The sequence below is a fragment of the Lolium perenne genome, chromosome 1, assembly GCF_019359855.2.
Source record: "Lolium perenne isolate Kyuss_39 chromosome 1, Kyuss_2.0, whole genome shotgun sequence".
Taxonomy (NCBI): domain Eukaryota; kingdom Viridiplantae; phylum Streptophyta; class Magnoliopsida; order Poales; family Poaceae; genus Lolium; species Lolium perenne.
In genome coordinates this window covers 110,377,355-110,397,841 of record NC_067244.2, presented here as the reverse complement: position 1 = coordinate 110,397,841, position 20,487 = coordinate 110,377,355, and the positions used below count along the sequence as shown (strand labels likewise).

General features: G+C 43.0%; 2 protein-coding genes across 2 annotated transcripts; one reads left to right on the top strand and one right to left on the bottom strand.

Moving 5' to 3' along the window:
• Positions 1-3,767: 3,767 nt before the first annotated feature.
• Positions 3,768-5,176, bottom strand: LOC139832882 (uncharacterized). Its single transcript, XM_071822831.1, has 4 exons — positions 5,099-5,176; positions 4,625-4,901; positions 3,987-4,372; positions 3,768-3,944 (listed from the first exon to the last, which is right to left on the bottom strand). The coding sequence occupies exons 1-4, from the start codon at positions 5,174-5,176 to the stop codon at positions 3,768-3,770; spliced, it is 918 nt and encodes a 305-aa protein (XP_071678932.1).
• Positions 5,177-9,287: 4,111 nt separating this feature from the next.
• On the top strand, positions 9,288-10,621 carry LOC127299079 (uncharacterized). The gene has a single exon (XM_051328974.1). It carries the CDS (start codon positions 9,390-9,392, stop codon positions 10,176-10,178), a length of 789 nt encoding a protein of 262 aa, XP_051184934.1. The 5' UTR covers positions 9,288-9,389; the 3' UTR covers positions 10,179-10,621.
• Positions 10,622-20,487: the final 9,866 nt, after the last annotated feature.

The window sequence follows — 20,487 nt, the reverse complement described above, 5'->3', positions numbered from 1 at the left end:
CCTTAGACCTTTGTACAGGCGGCATAGAGGTACCCCTTTGTGACACTTGGTTAAAACATGTGCATTGCAATGATAATCCAGGTAATCCGAGCTAATTAGGACAAGGTGCGGGCACTATTAGTATACTATGCATGAGGCTTGCAACTTGTAGGATATAATTTACATAACACATATGCTTTATTACTACCGTTGACAAAATTGTTTCTTGTTTTCAAAATCAAAGCTCTAGCACAAATATAGCAATCGATGCTTTCCTCTTTGAAGGACCTTTCTTTTACTTTTATGTTGAGTCAGTTCACCTATTTCTCTCCACCTCAAGAAGCAAACACTTGTTTGAACTGTGCATTGATTCCTACATACTTGCATATTGCACTTGTTATATTACTCTATGTTGACATTATCCATGAGATACACATGTTACAAGTTAAAAGCAACCGCTGAAACTTAATCTTCCTTTGTGTTGCTTCAATGTCTTTACTTTGAATTATTGCTTTATGAGTTAACTCTTATGCAAGACTTATTGATGTTTGTCTTGAAGTACTATTCATGAAAAGTCTTTGCTTTATGATTCAATTTTTTACTCATGTCATTTACATTGTTTGGATCGCTGCATTCATTACATATGCTTACAATAGTATGATCAAGGTTATGATGGCATGTCACTCCAGAAATTATCTTTGTTATCGTTTACCTGCTCGGGACGAGCAGAAACTAAGCTTGGGGATGCTGATACGTCTCCGACGTATCGGTAATTTCTTATGTTCCATGCCACATTATTGATGATATCTACATGTTTTATGCATACTTTATGTCATATTTATGCATTTTCCGGCACTAACCTATTAACGAGATGCCGAAGAGCCAGTTGCTGTTTTCTGTTGTTTTTGGTTTCAGAAATCCTAGTAAGGAAATATTCTCGGAATTGGACGAAATCAACGCCCATGGGCATATTTTGCCACGAAGCTTCCAGAAGACCGAAGGGAAGACGAAGTGGGGCCACGGGGCGCCGCCACACTAGGGCGGCGCGGCCCAGGGGGGCCCGCGCGGCCCTAGCGTGTGGGGCCCCCGTGACGCCTCCTGACCTGCCCTTCCGCCTACATATAGTCTTCGTCGCGAAACCCCCAGTACCGAGAGCCACGATACGGAAAACCTTCCAGAGACGCCGCCGCCGCCAATCCCATCTCGGGGGATTCAGGAGATCGCCTCCGGCACCCTGCCGGAGAGGGGATTCATCTCCCGGAGGACTCTACACCGCCATGGTCGCCTCCGGAGTGATGAGTGAGTAGTTCACCCCTGGACTATGGGTCCATAGCAGTAGCTAGATGGTTGTCTTCTCCTCATTATGCTTCATTGTCGGATCTTGTGAGCTGCCTAACATGATCAAGATCATCTATCTGTAATACTATATGTTGTGTTTGTTGGGATCCGATGGATAGAGAATACTATGTTATGTTGATTATCAATCTATCTTTGTGTTGTTTATTCTCTTGCATGCTCTCCGTTACTAGTAGATGCTTTGGCCAAGTTGATGCTTGTAACTCCAAGAGGGAGTATTTATGCTCGATAGTGGGTTCATGCCTCTATTGAATCTGGGGGAGTGACAGAAACCCCTAAGGTTGTGGATGTGCTGTTGCCACTAGGGATAAAACATTGATGCTATGTCCGAGGATGTAGTTATTGATTACATTACGCACCATACTTAATGCAATTGTCTGTTGTTTGCAACTTAATACTGGAAGGGGTTCAGATGATAACCTGAAGGTGGACTTTTTAGGCATAGATGCTTGCTGGATAGCGGTCTATGTACTTTGTCGTAATGCCCAATTAAATCTCACAATACTCATCGTATCATGTATGTGCATTGTCATGCCCTCTCTATTTGTCAATTGCCCAACTGTAATTTGTTCACCCAACATGCTATTTATCTTATGGGAGAGACACCACTAGTGAACTGTGGACCCCGGTCCATTCCTCTACATCGAATACAATCTACTGCAATACTTGTTCTACTGTTCTCTGCAAACAATCATCATCCACACTATACATCTAATCCTTTGTTACAGCAAACCGGTGAGATTGACAACCTCACTGTTTCCTTGGGGCAAAGTACTTTGGTTGTGTTGTGCAGGTTCCACGTTGGCGCCGGAATCCCTGGTGTTGCGCCGCACTACATCTCGCCGCCATCAACCTTCAACGTGCTTCTTGACTCCTACTGGTTCGATAAACCTTGGTTTCTAACTGAGGGAAACTTACTGCTGTACGCATCACACCTTCCACTTGGGGTTCCCAACGGTCGCGTGTTGTACGCGTGTCAATATGTCATCGACGTATAAGAGAAGAATGACTCTCTCGCCCCCACCATGGAGATAGTACACACACTTGTCAGCTTCGTTTAAGACAAAGCCTTCAACGGTCAAAGTTCTTTCGAACTTCTTGTGCCACTGCTTAGTAGCTTGCTTAAGACCATATAAAGTCTTCAATAACTTGCAAACCTTTCCTTCTTGACCATTTACTACAAAAGATCTGGCTGCTCCATGTAAATTTCCTCGTCCAACTCTCCATTTAGGAAAGTCGTCTTCACGTCCATTTGATGAACAAGAAGACCATACGAGGGAGTCAATGATAGTAGTACTCGAATGATAGTCAATCTAGCTACATGTGAGTAAGTATCAAAGAAGTCTTCACCTTCCTTTTGGGTATAACTCTTGGCCACAAGCCTTGATTTGTACTTTTCAATAGTACCATAAGGTCTAAGCCTTTTCTTAAACACGCACTTACACCCTACAGGTTTGCACCCATAGGGATGGTCAGTGATTTCCCAGGTTCCGTTAGCCAAAATAGAATCCATCTCACTACGGATGGCTTCCTTCCAATAATTAGCATCCGGGGATGCATACACTTCTGAAATAGAAGTGGGAGTATCATACACGAGGTACACAATGAAATCATCACCATAGGACTTTGCAGTCCTCTGTCTCTTGCTCCGTTTAGGAGTTCCATTGTTACCCTCCTCGGGTTTTTCCCGTGTGTTCTATTGGAATGGTAGGTTCGAGAATTGTAGGTAACTCCTGACTAGATGTATTGGGCATCCCCTGATTCGACAAGCTAGGTATATTTCTCATGGGAAAAATATCCTCAAAGAAAGTCACATCATCCGACTTCATGATTGTACCAACATGCATGTCGGATACCTCAGATTTTACTATACAAAATCTATAGCCATTGCTATGAAAAGTAGCTCAGAAAAACACAGTCCACGGTTTTTGGTCCAAGTTTGCGCTTCTTGGGAATTGGAACATTGACTTTTTCCAAACAGCCCCATTCCTCGAATGGAGTTATTTCTTTGTTCTTTGTGGGAACTCGGTTTAGGACATGCAACGTAGTAAGTATCGCATCCCCCCACCATGCCTTGGAGAGACCCGATGTGCTTAACATGGCGTTAACCAAATCAGTTAGAGTACGGTTCTTTCTTTTGGCCACCCCATTTGACTGAGGTGAGTAGGGAGTCGTCCTCTCTTGGACTATACCATGTTCCTCACAAAACGAATCAAACTCATTGGAAAAATACTCTCCACCACAATCAGACCCGAGTCACTTGATCTTTCGATCGAGTTGATTTTTTTTCTCAATATTGGTGCAAATATGATTAACAACTTTATTACAAATACTTCACAAGGATAAGCGGAACAAGCCTCCGCATCATAACCTTTACCAACAAAGGTTCCAAATTTTGACACAATAAATTTATTGGATTCAAAAACAATGTTCTAGCCATCTCGACATAGGAGGGATCCGCTAACACGATTTTTATTGATAGGAGGGACATGATGCACATTCTTCGGGCGCACGTCCATTCCTGAAGTGAACTTCAGATCAACCGTACCAAGACCACAAACAGTAGCATGCGAGCCATTGCCCATCAACACGGAGAAAGTCCCTGTGACCTGATAAGAAGAAAACATAGAGATATCAGCAAAAACGTGTACGTTGGCACATTTGTCAATCCACCACTCAGGAGAATGACAAACTGAAAGAACAGTAGGAAATATACCATACCCAACATCGTTCATCTCAGTATCAATGACAATATTGGCAGTCTTGCCGCCTTTCCCATGCCGCCGCTTGTCAAAGAGGTTTGGACAATTGGGAGCCCAATGATCAGGATCACCACATATGTGGCATACACCTTTCTTATCAGTCTTCTTCTTGAAGTTGGTAGGTTGTGATGCCTTGTGCTTCCCCTCAATTTTCACTTGCCATCGTACTTGTTCTTGTTCTTGAACTTGTCGGACTGGAATTTTGCTTCTGTACCAAATTGGCACTAGGACCTCCCTCAGCACCTCGAGCACGTGGTCTTTTGCTCTCGCCTTTTCTTCAACATCAAGAGTACCAATGAGGTCTGTGACAGAAAACTCCTGTCTCTTGTGTTTCAGAGAGGTAGCAAAATTTCTCCATGAAGGAGAAAGTTTGGCAATTATGCCTCCGGCAATAAACTTGTCTGGTAACACTCATGTGAACTGCTCAAATTCCTTGGCAATGGACTGTATCTCATGAGCCTGCTCAACAAAGGAGCGCTCATCAGTCATCTTATAGTCATAGTATTGCTCCATGGCATATAGTTCACTGCCCGCGTTCGAGACCCCAAACTTAGCCTCAAGCGCATCCCACAGGTTCTTGCGCGTAGTGATGGACAAATATGAGTCAACAATATTCTCACCAAGAACACCAATAATAGCACCCCTCAAAAGAGTACCGGCTTCCTCGAAAGATTTCTCCTCGAGGGGAGTAAGCTCTCCTTCAGTCTTGCTTTTAGTTGCATCAAAGCATCTCATGGTTGTGAGCCAGAGAATTGTTCTAGCAAGCCATCTCTTAAAATTCACACCCTCAAAGGGAGGTGGCCTCTGAGACGTAGCAAAGCCAACAGAAAAGTGGCTATAATAAGATTTTTGGATTGTTGGATATATTAGCAATTTTCCGCATGATATAAATAAAACAGAAAATAAATAAAACACGACTAGAAAAGGGATAACCAAACTAGTCATGGCATCTAACAGGTAGAATGATAAAACAATTGTAGACAAGATAAAAGAGATAGAACCTGCATCATGATCTCGACTAGGAGAACATACGGGACATCGGAAGAAGACCCGTTCGCGTTGCCGATGTTGTCGCCCATGTCATCGTAGAGGCTACTGATGTCGGGGAAGAAGTCGTCCGCGTCTGTGATGTGATCAGTAGTCGCGCAGAAGCGCTCCCCAAAAACCTTATCGCCGCTCTCCCGTATAGGATCTCAATCTTCGGGGCTTCGGAGGCCTACTGTCCCGGATCTCAATATACACTTATACTTCTAACGTAGATACGTATACATGGTGGGCCGCACCTGAAATAACATAGGTAGGTAACAGTAAAATTTAAAAAGAAATGCGATAAAATTTTGACAGAACAAAATTGAACAAAATAATATGAAGTCTTAAATATGTATGTTTGAAGATCTAAGTTCAACATCTCATACGTGTTCTCATCATCAAATGTAATGTAATTCTTTTCATTATCAATTTGGTCAGCTAAATCATATTTGCTTGAAACTAGCAACCTGAGATGTGGAAATTTAAATCGGTTGAGCAAGCTCCCGTTACACCTACCAAGAACAGACAAATAAAATACAGTCAATTATGGGAGGAGCTGGCTACCCGCCCCCAGGATGACCGTCTTCCACCAGCGCGAGGCCCTTCTGCCACCGGTGTTCTAGAGTTCCGGTCTGGACTGGCCACGATACACGGGAGCGAGATGCGAATCTTTCATTTTTGTTTCGGGTCGAGCTTGTCGCCATGTCCCAGTGTCAAGCTAAAGTGAATGGGCCCCATCCGTATACGTATTTTGTACAAATACAAGTATGTTTTGGTCAGTATGCATGATTAAATAGACATAATGGCATCTATAGAATATACAGAGAATTGTAGTGGGGTTTTTCAAAAGACGAAAATTGTAGTGGCGTTTCTCAAATAGCTGGAAATTGCAATGACATCGATCTAATTAACCCAAAAAAGACTCATATTTCTATATGATATCTGTAGAATGACATATTTTTAAAAATAGATTTTGCTAAATGTTTGGTCAATTTTACTTGGCTTCACTTATGAAATAAAGAACCTTATTTATTTGAAGGGAGGGAGTATTAGATATTGTAGGGATTAATATGTTTTTTCTTTATACATGATCAAATTCTATAAGTTTTAGCTTTGACTTAATATGTAGGCTAGCCATAGTGCTACTATCTAAGCTAGTATCATGCACACTAGTTCCATAAAAATAGTAATGTGGCAGCTAATTAAAAAGAAAAGAATATTTGAGAAACCTAAGTGAATATTGTATAATGCACATCACCAGGAAAGCTAATGTCAGACAAATTTTGTGCACAATTCGCCTTGAGATATTACATATCAATAACAAAACAATAATACCACTTCATGATACCACCCACGTACCAATACTACCCACTATGGCTAGCCTTAGCACCTACTAGCCGGCCACTTTCTTGCCTAATCTTTGCATGCTTTCAGAGGTTGACAAGGAAGAAACAATAACTAGCTGCAGCAATAAAAGGAAGTAGCGGCCGCAGCAATAAATTCTCCAATTAATCCCTTCAATAATGGTTCATCATAGAGACGTCTTGGAGATCCTGTTCCAGCCTGCCAAGTGGCGCCCACCGAGCCCATTTATTATGTATTACTCTATTTATTCGTTTTTATTCTTACTAATTGCGAGGCGAAAAGTCATTTTGAATCATGGGCACCAATGCTTTTATTGTATTAAAAATTTAGAAAATTATATTTATATATTTCAAAAAAATGATATCACAAAAATTTGAAAGTAGCAAATGATGTATTCCACTAACGTATAAAATCTCAATTACAAATGTTTTGTTTTATGAGCTACACAAAAATGATAATATCTGATTTTTTTTTGGAGATATGAGTCACTATACTCAGATTCACATATTTATTATTTTTGTGCAGCCTAAAATACACATTGTTTCAAATTTACATGTTTGTGGGATATAATGCTGACTACATCATGATTTATTTTCAGATTTTTCTGAAACTTAAAAATATGATTTTTAACTACTTTTCTGACAAGGGATCATTGATACTCACGTGCACCAAATCTCTTTCCACTGACTGATTCCTTTTTAAATACATGCTACTTTATTTGCGAATCGCGACCACTCCCCACAACCGCACAAATGGACAGTGCTAAGAATTCTCCGAAGGCTCACAGCCTCCCAGCCTCCTACTTGCATACGTGACACACGATGTCCATTTTCTTAAATCTAGTTTTTTCTTCGTCGCAGCAAAAATGGTCCTGCTTTTGCTTCATTTAAGCAAAAACCGGTTCGTATAGTAACAAAAAAAAATACTCGCCGAAGATAGACCTCACCGGAGACCTCGCCGGAGACCTGGTAGCAAAAATTTTGTACTAAAGTAGCAAAACAGTAGAAAATTTACAACAAAAAAGTTTATGCTATCGTATTACCGTCCATTACTCGTCGGAGACCTCGCCGGAGACTCACTGGAGACCTCGCAGCAAAATTTTGTACTAATGTAGCAACACCATATAACAATTGTAGCAACAAAAATATACTATCGTAGCATCACAACTGTTTTTACGAGATCTCCGGTGAAGACATTGCAACACCGGCGGCAGGACCAACCTATTCCTTCGGAGCATCAGTGACATTGCTTTGCAGCATCGATGACACCCCGTTTGCAATGCCAGTTATGGTCTCTTATAGCATCGAGCGTCCAGCGGCCGACTTTGTAGCTCCTCCCAAAAGCCTTTGCAGCTCCACCCGATGGCCTTTGTAGCAAAGTTGTTGGCGATTTGCAGCAACGATGTGCTAGATTCATAGCACCGGTAGCGTCGCCGTAGCTCCGCCTGGAAGCATTTGCAGCTCGGCACGATAGCGTATGTAGCAACAACGCCAGCAGTTTGCAGCAACACAATGCTGAAAATCGTAGAATTTGCAGCTCCACGGGCATGGCTGGTAGCACCGCTGGACATAGGCGGCTGCACCACCACAGCCTACAAAGGCAGCAACGTCGAGTGCCCCTTGCAGCAACAACAACGAAATACACCGTATGAAGCTCCGCCGCACACCGGTCACACCATCACCACCTGAGCTCACAATGCCGTGTGCCAATCCTCTTGCAGCAACACCACCCAGAGGAACGGCCAGTGGTGCTCCGTAGGGACGGCCTGATGTCTCGTCGGCTGTAGGACCTAGTTTTTATTACTTTTAAAATAGTTTATACCGATGTTGATGATTATTAATAGATCAATAAAACTTTCGTATAAAAACATGCATCGGGTAGTGTACTGTAGCTTGCCAGCCTAGCATCTCGTTGGATGACCATGACACGTGGTACTAGTGCTAGTGACTCTACGGCCCGGCAAATTCGTGTGTTCTGAAGAGACAACACGTGGTACTCCGAATTCTTCCTGATGACTGATGTCAACACTGGAAAATGGCTAAAGGTAGAGCAAAGATAGTGCTACTTGGCACTCTGCGCCACCTCTCAGGATCGTCTCCGAGAAAAGACTACTTAATAATAATAGTATGTCTTAACGTTTTTTCCTGTTTACTTTAACAACCTTCCCATGCCCTTATAAGGTAAAATGATGCAAGTAGTTTGAACTATTGTCTTCCGGTTTATTTCTCGGCCGACTTGCTTCTTTTTGCCCTTACTCGATTTTGCTCGTTCAAGTTGCACTATATTTACGGTCATAAAATAAGATGCATTATGTTTCTTTGCATGAGGTTGAGGAAATTTCTTTCCATGGATGTGAGATCCTGCTCTAACAGATTCATGTATTTTTCTGGCTTTTTTTTTCTTTGTATTGCACATCGTTGGTAACTTTTTTTTTGATAAACAGTATTTTATTGATTCCTCTCTGTTACTAATTAAGACGCCTCGCGGGGGTAACTAATTACAAATAAACGATCAAATGGACCTTAAAAGTTAAAATAACAAATTGAATAACTGTATCTGCAAACAAAAAGTTAAGGGGCCAAAGCCTAAAGATGAAGAAAATCGGCAGCAGCACACACCGTATTATTTCTCTCTCTGGTGTCAAATAAACACGGCGCATGCAAGCACTAGCGAGCATCGCTGACTACAGTGGTCGTCGCGAGTCTTCCCTGAGATTAGAAACATGCACAGTCGCGCACACACCGATCTCGAGCTAGCGAGCCATGCACGATTGCGTTCCCCATAAATACCGCACCTCCGGACGCGGGACGCCTCACTCCACATCAGTCGTCACACGGACAAACAAACCAGTTTATAGCTGAACCTAGCACTAGCAGCTAGCTTGCAGGCATCTCCAACATGGCTACCGCCCAGCATTTGGCCCTTGCCATTCTTGTGCTACTTAGTATAGGCACGACCACCAGCGCTCGAATCCTACTGGGTTACGGCCCGGGCGGAGGAGGGGGTGGCGGAGGTAGCGGCGGTGGCGGCGGCTATGGTGGATCAGGGTCGGGTTCTGGTTACGGCGAGGGAGGTGGAAGTGGAGGTTTTAGTGGTGGTGGATATGGGCACGGTGGTGGCAGTGGAGGCGGTGGTGGTGAGGGCGGCGGTGCAGGCTCTGGGTACGGGTCTGGTGAGGGCTCTGGCTATGGAGGCGGCGCTGGCGGGTACGGTGGCGGCAGTGGTGGAGGAGGCGGTGGTGGCCAAGGTGGCGGTGGCGCAGGCTATGGGCATGGGTCCGGTGAGGGCTCTGGCTATGGAGGCGGCTCTGGGGGATACGGTGGCGGCAGTGGTGGAGGAGGAGGCGGTGGTGGCCAAGGTGGCGGTGGCGCAGGCTATGGGCATGGGTCTGGTGAGGGCTCTGGCTATGGCGGCGGTGCTAGTGGTGGTGGTGGTGGACACGGTGGTGGCGGCGGAGGCGGCCAAGGTGGTGGGTCTGGCGGCGGCTCGGGCTATGGCTCCGGTTCTGGCAGTGGATATGGCCAGGGTGGTGCTTATGGTGGAGGGTATGGAAGCGGCGGTGGTGGCGGTGGTGGCGGTGGCGGCGGCGGCGGCCAAGGTGGAGGCTCTGGCTATGGATCCGGCTCCGGCTCTGGATATGGCTACGGCTCCGGCTCCGGTGGTGGCTTCGGAAATGGACGCCACTGAGCTCACTTCAATGGCAAGGCGCACCACTGGGTACAGTATATAGATAAAAGTGTTTCACAGATTGATTAATACTCCTGTATTGGGATTCCGCTTTACTTATTTGGCAAATTCTACAACGTAGTAAATAAACGATATTTACAATGAGATTGTGTTTCTGTGTCCATGGAGCTGTTTCCCCAATTGAAGAGATGTGATATGCAAGCAGCCAAGCAAAATGATATACACTCCATGACAACGGAGGTCAACCTTGTATACTGAGCTCTATGTTTGGTAGTTGGTTCTGCACATTTTTCCCACGAGCGAACCTCAGTGTCAAGCATAGATTACTCAGATTCATCTTCAGTTCCATTAGTTTCCACAGGTAAACAGGTTTATGTAAGATACAGTTCCTGAACGGTCCGAGTCCACCATATGATGAACCCTGTTTCTGAATTTTTCTGTTCTGAGCAATTTTGCAGCCACGCCACACAATTTAATAACCAAATGTTCTAGCCTATGAACCATCGTGCGTGGACATTCAAATTTCATCCCTTCTTGACTGGCTCAATCCCGTAAGCTGGTTTTGCAATTTGATTATATCATGAACTCTGCAGTATTTGTGCAGACTCCATGCCCTGTTATTTGTCTGCTGGATGAAATCTACCGATGAAACTATAGTACCAAGACTTGTATACCCTGCTTCAAGTTTAAACAAACCTGGGACGGAGGGAGTAATAAGAAAACTAGATTAAACAAATACGCCAGCTAATGAATTAAGGAAAAGTTAAACATTAGGAAAAGCATCTAATGGAAATAATGAACTACACGCCAGCTTCTACCTGACCGATACCACTGGTCCACTGTCCTCTGCCAAGATGAATTAACACATAGTTATGACGCAGGCCTCACAACATAAAACTCAAATCGAATGGCTAACACGGATCCCCACCTACCCCGTCAGCTCTCTTCTCACACCGGAGCTCGGAAGAACCATTCACTCATGTCGCACAGGTTCTCCAAATTGTTCTTGCTCTGTTTACAAGTATTCTGCATAGCATCTGATTTCAGCTTCACGCCTTGTTTACCTCTAGTGTATTTTCACCCCCTAGGCCTTGTTTTGTTGGTGTGGATTATTATCAGGGGTGTTTTGGGTGAAAACACTTGCATCACCCGATTCCCTTCCCCCACCCAATACTCTCAAGACCACAATACACTCCAACGAACCCCATTGTTTGGCACACAGGAATTGTTCGAAGTGCATTTGAAAACAAACTAAGAGCAAATGACAGGTTGCAGCTTGAATGAATTAATAAAAAACAAAACTTTTTGACTGGATCAAATGGTACCAACTGAAATGACAGTGCCTACTAAAGTTAAATTACAGTGCCAACTGATGTCACATAGTAAAATGACTGAACATTATGGTACCAAATGATATAACAGTATGATATAGCTCTCGAGTATCAGACATAATAAAGTTATTGAGACGAGTACAAATCCTTGACCTCAGCATTCCAATTCTGCCACAACCTATCCACAGCTTTGTTTCCTGAAAAAAAGGCATTAAATAGCATAGATGAGCATCAACCCAAAACTATCGTAATATATTCAGAGTTCAAACAGATCATATACTCAGAGTTTAAACAGGACAGAGACACATAACAAGGTTGAAGATTGCAATGAAGTAGTACTCAAATAGCACTGCATCACAAATTCAAACTGACTATTGCATCAATAGTTCATACCAGAAAATAAAAAGAAGAAGGCATAGTTACTGAACTGACAAGAGCAAACAACACTTGCAGACATAAGAAAAGAGACATGATATTTCAGACATAAGAGCAAACAACAGTTCGAAAAAAGACTAGTTGCTTCTTCTAGAATAACTTGGCTTTTAGTGACAGCGGGTCATTTCATTGCGAAGAACTTGTTTGTGTTACATCTATATCTAGACAAAGTTAAGTCAATTAATATGAACCGGAGGGTGTATAAAACTGTGAAAAAATGACCAGGGTACTTAATTCGTCCTAGCATTGATTAGTAATCTGACTATGCCTTTGTCAACAACAGAAGATATCATTATTCGCTAGCAAAATATAATTGACTATGAGCTTTGGAATGTATTGGTGCCAGCAAGTGAGCTAACTAAAACTAAGAAATACATAGCAAAATTCAGAGTTATATTGGTGGCACTGTTGTTACCACAGCCTGTCAAGAACACAGTGGTAATTATAACAGCCTTGGGTGAAGAAAAACAATTTGGTAGATAACCATCGCAAGCAAGAACAGTGTGTTTAATCCTGTATACTAATTTGGTAGAAATACATAGCTAAATTCAGAGCTCTATGGTTCATGCATATGAAATGGAGTGCCATAAACAGAAACGGTAGGCGAGTGAACTGACATCCTAGCCACTAAACAGAAACGGTAGGCGAGCTTCTACAAATTTACAGCCTGGTGGATCCTCCTCCTATTCGGTTCCTGATATCCAAGAAGGCATACATTATAGCTAGCGGCATCTCTAAAAGACTTAAGAGGAAAAGAAAGTAAGCTTGAAAGAAATGGACTACAGCAACTGTTCCAAGGCTACAGCAGTAAGCAATAGATATGCAAATGTACAACAGCAGAACTGAACACATGGTCGATGCAATCCTACTACTTGCAGAACTTAAACCATTGTCAATGAAGAGAAGAGTCAGGTTGAATGGTCAGATGGTTATTCATCAAGTTTTTCTGAGGCAGTATCGTATAGGGGTCTAGTTGATTATGCATATGGTAACAATAGCTCATAGCTCAAGTATACACTGCACAACCTTATACGAGGAGAAGCAGCAGTAATTAACCATTTTTAATTATTTGTACACGAAAAGTACCATATGGTACATTTCTCCAAGAAAACTGAACGGTCTCAGTCCACCAGATGATGAACCCTGTTTCTGCATTTCTCTGTTCTGAGCAATTTTGAAGTCACGCCACACAATTTATTAACCAAATGTTCTAGCTTATGAACCATCGTGTGTGGACATTCAAATTTCATCACTTCTTAACTGGCTCAATCCGGTAAGCTGGTTTTGCAATTTGATTATATCAACAACTCTGAAGTATCTGTGCAGACTCCATGCCCTGTTATTTGTCTGATGGATGAAATCTACCGATGAAACTAGAGTGCCAAAACTTGTACTCCCTCCTTCCCAGAATCCCAGTACCCAGGCCATGTTTAGAAAAATCTAAGAGATGTTTAATGGGATGGACTTTTGCAATAAGAAAACTAGATTAAACAAATATTTCAAATGGTGGATCATCTGATCTCAAGTCTCAGTTTATCATCTGCAGATCTATAATATGCAATGTTGTACTACTATGATTCTTGGGGATGTCTCTGCTTCCTTCTCCGTTGGTATCATTTTTGTTTACCTGGCTCCCGATGTCAACCCTTGACCGGAAGAGGATCATCAAGAAGGGAGATTTGACAACAATTCAGTAGAAAAATGATAAATTGCAAGAATTAAATAAAAGATAAATTTAGGGTTCATATTTCTTGGTTGATTGCAACAAGATACAAGGGTAAGTTTATATAGACCTAACCAACTACAACATGACAACATAGGTGGAATACCGATACTACCCTTACAACTATTAACACACTAGTAAACCCCTACTCATACCCATATGCCATATTAGTCCCTGACATTACTCCCCCTTTGAGACCATTGCTCAGCAATGGAGAAACTTTTATCATTGTAAATTATCCTCGATGATTCATTCACCATATCAAGGAGGCAGAAATGTTATGAAGATAATACTCATTTCTCAAATCTTAACACCATTCTTTGAAGATAGCAGCAAACACTGTGTATTGTAATTTCTATGGACACCTTGCTGACAGATAAACTTCCTGTTGTCTTCATTACCAGAGGTGTTGCTCATTGTTGATGGACTTTGTAACCAAGTTGATGTCTTCACTGCTGTCATTTCCAGCCAGCCAGGGTGCCATGGACATACTACACTGCTTAATAATATGCATTGGCGAAAATAAAGCAGCGCTGCAATTTTTCTTCCTTGCTGAATTAATTTTGTAGGAGGCCAACACATACTGGCAGTAGTATCAATGAAGTAAGTGTAATTGTGAGTACCAAACTTCACAGCCAGTGGATGTCTCAATACATATCCAGTCCCTTTAGTCAACCGCCATAGCTCATATAAGATGCCAGGACCATGTGGAAATGTAAAATCTGCAGCCTCTTCACTGAATGCATGATCTGAGGCGTTGTTGAAACACACAACAAGCAGTGCAGTATCTAGTTTAGTGATGTTGACTTTAGGATGTATGCAACTCCGCAAGCAGCAGCATGGAGTACAGGATTAATGTCATCAGAAGCAATATATTGTATGCATGCACTCGAGCTAAGAAATAAGTATTCAGCTGTCGTCTGGACGAACTGAACTTGATGGCCCACTGCATATTTATCTAGCATCATATCGTGTATGATATACAAAACACCAGGATCCCACGTGTAATTAGTATTGTTCAGTAGCAGGAATGGAGTCCCGGTTATTGAGCTGTGCCATGTAAGCGCTGCGACTTTGCAAGAAGTATTTGACATGAGCTCCTGGTCAGCAAGGCAATCTTCTAGAACTTCCCTGTAACTTGCAGAGAGTACTAATAGCATCATATCCATTTGGTTCACAATGCCTGGATCCCATAAGAATTGAATTTTATTTTCCATGATTTATCAGCCTTGATGGCATTCCGCAGTAGCATCGTTGTGGGACACAAAAATTGGGTATGCCAAATTGGCTTCTCTTTGATAGCACATCATTGAGTATAAAAACACCACTTCTTGGTAGTACTGAGGTCTGAAGAAAACCTACATTATCTCTAGTCGATGTTGAACTCAGAATTGTATCTGCTCCTGGATCACTCATACTATGCTCAATACTGACATGGCTGGACCTTGTGACATCTGAATCGTAGACCTTTAGGACTGGACATTTGCATGCGCTCTCATCATGTTGGTGCTGTAGCTCAAGAGTGAAATCCAACACATCTGAGATTCAGGCAAGCAATATCTTCTTTCTCATACACATTTGAATTTGGCGTGCTCTTGGATGTCTCAAACTGTATTTGGTGAGTAGCAGCAGCAGACATCGGAGACTGTTGGGACGGTATCTCATTTTCTGATTGGTTGCTGAAGTACTTGGGAATATGTTCAATATCTGGTTTGCCCTCTCCATCTTGTTGAATGACAAGGTTGGCATCTGAAACATACAGGAACATATCGAACAACTATTTTCTTCTTCAGCATACACATCATATAATGGCATTTCATCTGACACATGTTTATTGCCTCTTGAGTGGAAGGGTTAGGTTGTGATGCTGTAGGTTGCTTACTCTTAGGACCTTTCATACGCTCGACGGCCTGGCTCAGAGTCTCACTCATGGTGTTTAGTTTAGTCTGAATCCGCACCATCTTATCACGGATACAGAACATGTCTCCTTTTCTGAAAGTTGGTCATTCCTTCGAGGTGTAAAAGACTGATGGTTGCAGCTGAGCTTGGCGTTTCCATCTTGCGTACATGAACGCTGAACTGGTGTTTGATGCCCATAACAATAGTTAGGTGTTGTAGCATGTGTTCCATGCCAAGAGCTTGGTGTTGGTATTTCAGCAAACACCAGTCGGGCGACACCAGCAGTAGCTGATGGCACAATTGATGCGCTCATCTCAGGAGCAGAAAGACACACCGGTATAGAAGCAGCAAAAGATTCACCCAAAAGAAAGCCAAGGGAAATTTCCGACATGCTTGCTTCTGCACCCATATTAGAGAACCTGGGAGAAGATGGGACAGCCTCATGCGTGTGTAGCTCCCTCACAGTTGGAGCTGCCAGTTCGGGCAGATCGAGCAGGCTACTTGCCTTAGGGCATCTCCGACGGGATGACGCAAACAGACGTTTTTATGTTCAGATGCCTATTATGCCAATACATCGCAATCCCAGGAATATTGTTTTTGCGAGACATAATAGATTGATATCACAGAACATCATTCATTACAACTCATATTGTCTTACATCAAAAGGATGACATGATCCAGTCTTATTACAATACTTGATCTAAGGATCAAGGATCAAATACATAACACAATAGCGGAAGTACGTAGTAGTGGTCCATCTGTTTCACAGGCAACTGTTGACGTCAGGAGTAGTCCTAGTTGTCGTAGACGTCCTGGTGTCCGTCATCCTGATACTGCTGCTCTTGTTCATAGTCTGGCCATTTGAATAGCCAGGGACAAAGCCATGAGTACTTTAAAGTACTCGCAAACTAATACTAGTGTAAGTACTATCAACTATATCAATGGTGTTTTAAGCTCTAATTTCATTTGCATAAAGCCAGTTTTATTTCATAAGCATTTAGTAAACAAGGATCCTTCATTTGCCTAACTTAACTCAAGTGGAAACATTAGTGTCATTCCCACAACTCTGTTGTGATTCAAAGTCAAGGTCATCTTTCAAGTTCAAATCATAAGTCACCAGTCACATGTAAAAATTTTGAAAATTTCTGATGACGGAATAGTATGGCCTTTCCAACTGTCCATGACCGCGGACGCGGCTATTCGAATAGGTTTACACTCTGCAGAGGTTGCACAGTTGTACAACAACATTTGATTACATGCGTCAGGGTAACCCTGAATAATCATAACTCAGTATGCGGATCATCAACCATTAACCTTTCACTTACATAACCTAGTATAGGCACCTCCTCCATGAGTTTGGTCTCCCGGTGATAACCAACTGTTAACCCGGGAACTGCACAGGGCTTGGGTAGGACATTCAACTCTTTTCACGTCATTTCATTTTCAACGGAGGCAGCCGTAGCATAACCTCTATGACGCTTGTTCAGAGGAAACCCATACTAAGACACATAAATTTTCAGCTAAAGCCTTACCCATAATCAGGTATTGTGGGGGTACTCAAGAATTGGAATGGTATCGCATCCAACCCAGTCATCTGTTTTTATCAAATCACCATTTCATCCAAGTCACTTTCACCTTCAAAATCTTTCAATAGAAAGACTCATCATTCCAATGTTTTCAAATTTCAAAGATTCACATGTTCCCAGCTAGAGTAGTCATTTTTCATTTAGCACAAGCAACTAATCATTAGGGGTGCTATCTAGCTTGTAGCTTGTTATCCTAACTTTGATATTCTTGCACTACTTTATCTAGACTCAAGTTAACTATAAAAGTAAGATTTGGAAAAATCAAGGTAGAAGCTTAAGAGATAAAACTGGGACTGGTAAAATAAAGCACAAAGTAGAGTGGTGTTACTGCCTTGCTCAAGTTGAGTTTGCACTAGGGTAACTTGCAAAAGTATAGCTTGCCTTGATTGGTACAGTGATCAAAGGTCTCTTCTTCTTCCTGGTATTAGATCTCCCCCCTGGTACTCCACGGTACTAGCGTCTATAAACGAATACGAGGTATACAATCACCAAACCAATCTTAAGGCTAGACTAAGCACACAAATGGTCAACACAAGTTATTCTAGCATCACACATCATTCACATATTGGTTGACTTTGTTTTCTTTTTAAGAAAAGTAATTTCCTCTCATTGAAATAATTATGAGGGTTGTTATGTTTGTTCTTTGAGAAATAATTTCCTCTCACTGAATCTTGTTAAGATTTTCTTTCCTCAAATTATAATAAGGTATGAAGACATGTTGACCAAGGTCAACACTTCACAAATATCATTTGGGAAAATGATTTAAATGGGGTATTACACCTCATGCAATTTAACACTATCCTGCTAACCATTTAATATCCCCAAATAATACAACATGAGGTTATATAGACTAAGGTCATTACCTCATGTTGAATTACTTGAGACAAAGATTTAAATGAGAGGATTCTTCTCATACTATTTAATAAATCATTTTGGATAATTTCAAATGGCTAGAAATGGACACATAGCCACTATTTTGCTCTAGCTCATGATCATATGAAGCAACCATGTCATATTTTTGCATAAACAATTATACAATATCAAATGTGATTTATGAGAGTTGGAATCAACTCAAAATCACTTATGGTTGATTTTTAATAAATGTTTGAAGTTTGAAAAGGCCCTGCCTTGTTCTTTTTACTACATTAATTCTACAATTAATCTAGGGTTGAGACCAGTGTAGTTGTTTAGGGAATTTCATAAGCTTTCCAAATATATAAAATTCATAAAATTTGGTTCAGTAGATTTGATTCTATTGAAATTTGAAAATGGTATCTGCAGTGAATTTGAATTAAATCGCATATTTGAATTCAAATGGTTTGGGCTCGCGCGGGAAAATCTAAACAGGCCGACGAGAGAAAAGGGAGAAGCCAGCCCAGCAACGCGTCTCACACGTGGGCTGCCTGACATTGGTGGCCCGCATGTCAGCGGCTCCATCAACCCGAAGCGGTACGCTCTATTCCGAACCGTAGGATTAGAGGGAAATCCAACGGCGCACGAGCGTCGTCTTCTCCGGCGAGAAGCAAACTCACTGGCGGCGAGGGTTGGGGGTCGGGGAGCTAAACAGGGTCCGGCGAGGCTTGGCGACGAGGTACGGCGGTGTTGTCGATGACGGCGGTCCTCTGGGTACCAGCGGAAGCTCCGGGGGCGGCTCCTATCTCCGGTGATCTTGCGGCAGTACTGCGGGCCTCCGGCGATCAATTGGGGGTCTACAGAGGGAATTGGGAAGCGGCGTTGCTTGAGGAGGGTCAGGAAGGAGAGAGGAGGCGAATGGCATGCAGAACTTAGGCGCGGGGAGCCTCCTTTTATAGCGGCGTCGAGGTCTGAGGCGCGTGGCTAGGTCGAGCACGGCGACAGCGGTTTGGAGTGGCGAAGGGGCAAGGTATGGACGTGGTTCTGTTCCTGACGGCTGGGTGGTCTTCACACGCTTGGCGGCACAGTAAACGGCTGTCGGACGCGACGGGGAGCTTGACGTCTGCGACCATGCCCGTGGTGGACGACGGCGACTGGAGCGACGGCGACAGGGCCTGGGGAAGGGAGAGAGGGTGTCTGTAGCGTCGCTGGTGTCATGGTGACTCGCCTGGCAGGCGCTGATGGCGAGGCGCGGTCTGTACTGGCGTGGCGACGCAGCGCTCTGGCACGCCCGTGCGTCGCAACCTTGCGCGTCCTGGCGTCACTGGCAGGTATAGGGATGGCAAATTTACCCACGGGTATGGGTACCCGCGGGTACCGTACCCGCATGGGCAGGGTATGGGTACACTTTTATGCCCATGGGTAGTACCCATACCCTGCCCTTAAGTCATGGGCAGGGCACGGGCATAGCCTCGTACCCGCGGGTATACCCATACCCTGCCCATTTATTGTTAAATTCTTACGTGACACGTCTATTTCTGTTGACTTATGAGTTAGAATATGAGAATGTGATTTTTATATTATGTTAATTGTTATGTACTCAACTACCTATTATTTAGCTGAGATAATTAATTTTTTAATCGAAATTGTTATCGATAAATGTAAAATTGTGATTGACTTGTGTACAATTTATCCTACCCACCGGGTACCCAATGGGTATGGGTACCCGCCGGGTATGGGTATGGGAAAAGTTTTGTACCCATGGGTACGGGTATGGGTAGAAGTTTGTACCCATTGACTATACGGGTACGGGTATGGTATTTCCCTACCCTGCCCATTGCCACGGGCTGTTCTGGCTAGGGCTGGCGGCGACTTGGTCAAGGGCGTGGATGAGCAGATGCAGGAGAGCAAGGGAGACCTCCTAGACATGGTGCTGTGAGCTGGCGACGTGTGGAGAGAGAGATGGCTGGGGGGGGGCATGAGCTCATGGCATGGCATGGCATGGCTCATCTCCTGCCTTGATCAGGGATGCAAGTGGATGGTAAGGTAGAGGAGAGGTGCAGGGCACTGTGGATGACCTAAGCCTCCAAGTGTATAAGTGCATGCCATGTGTTTGTAAACACTTATTTGAAATTTGAATTTGTAAATAAGTGCATGCCATGTGTTTGTAAAAATGGCCGAAAGAATTTCAATTTCAATTTTTTTGTCAAACTTTGTGTTGGAGTTGATTCAAATAATGTTTAGGTCACAATGGTGGTGGTGGTGTGAAAAATTGAGTTAGTTTGTGAAATTTCAAAATAGTCCCAATCTAGAATCTGATTTGATGTTCCCTCTTTGTCTCCTTTTAATTAGCAATAGAAAGAGAGTTGGTCAAAGTGGTCAACATCAAAGTTGTTCATCTTGATAAGGTCTTGGATGAGGTGCAAAGAGTTGGGGTAGTTTGGTTTAAGAATCTCTTAATCCAGGGGCTCAAAGTAGGCATC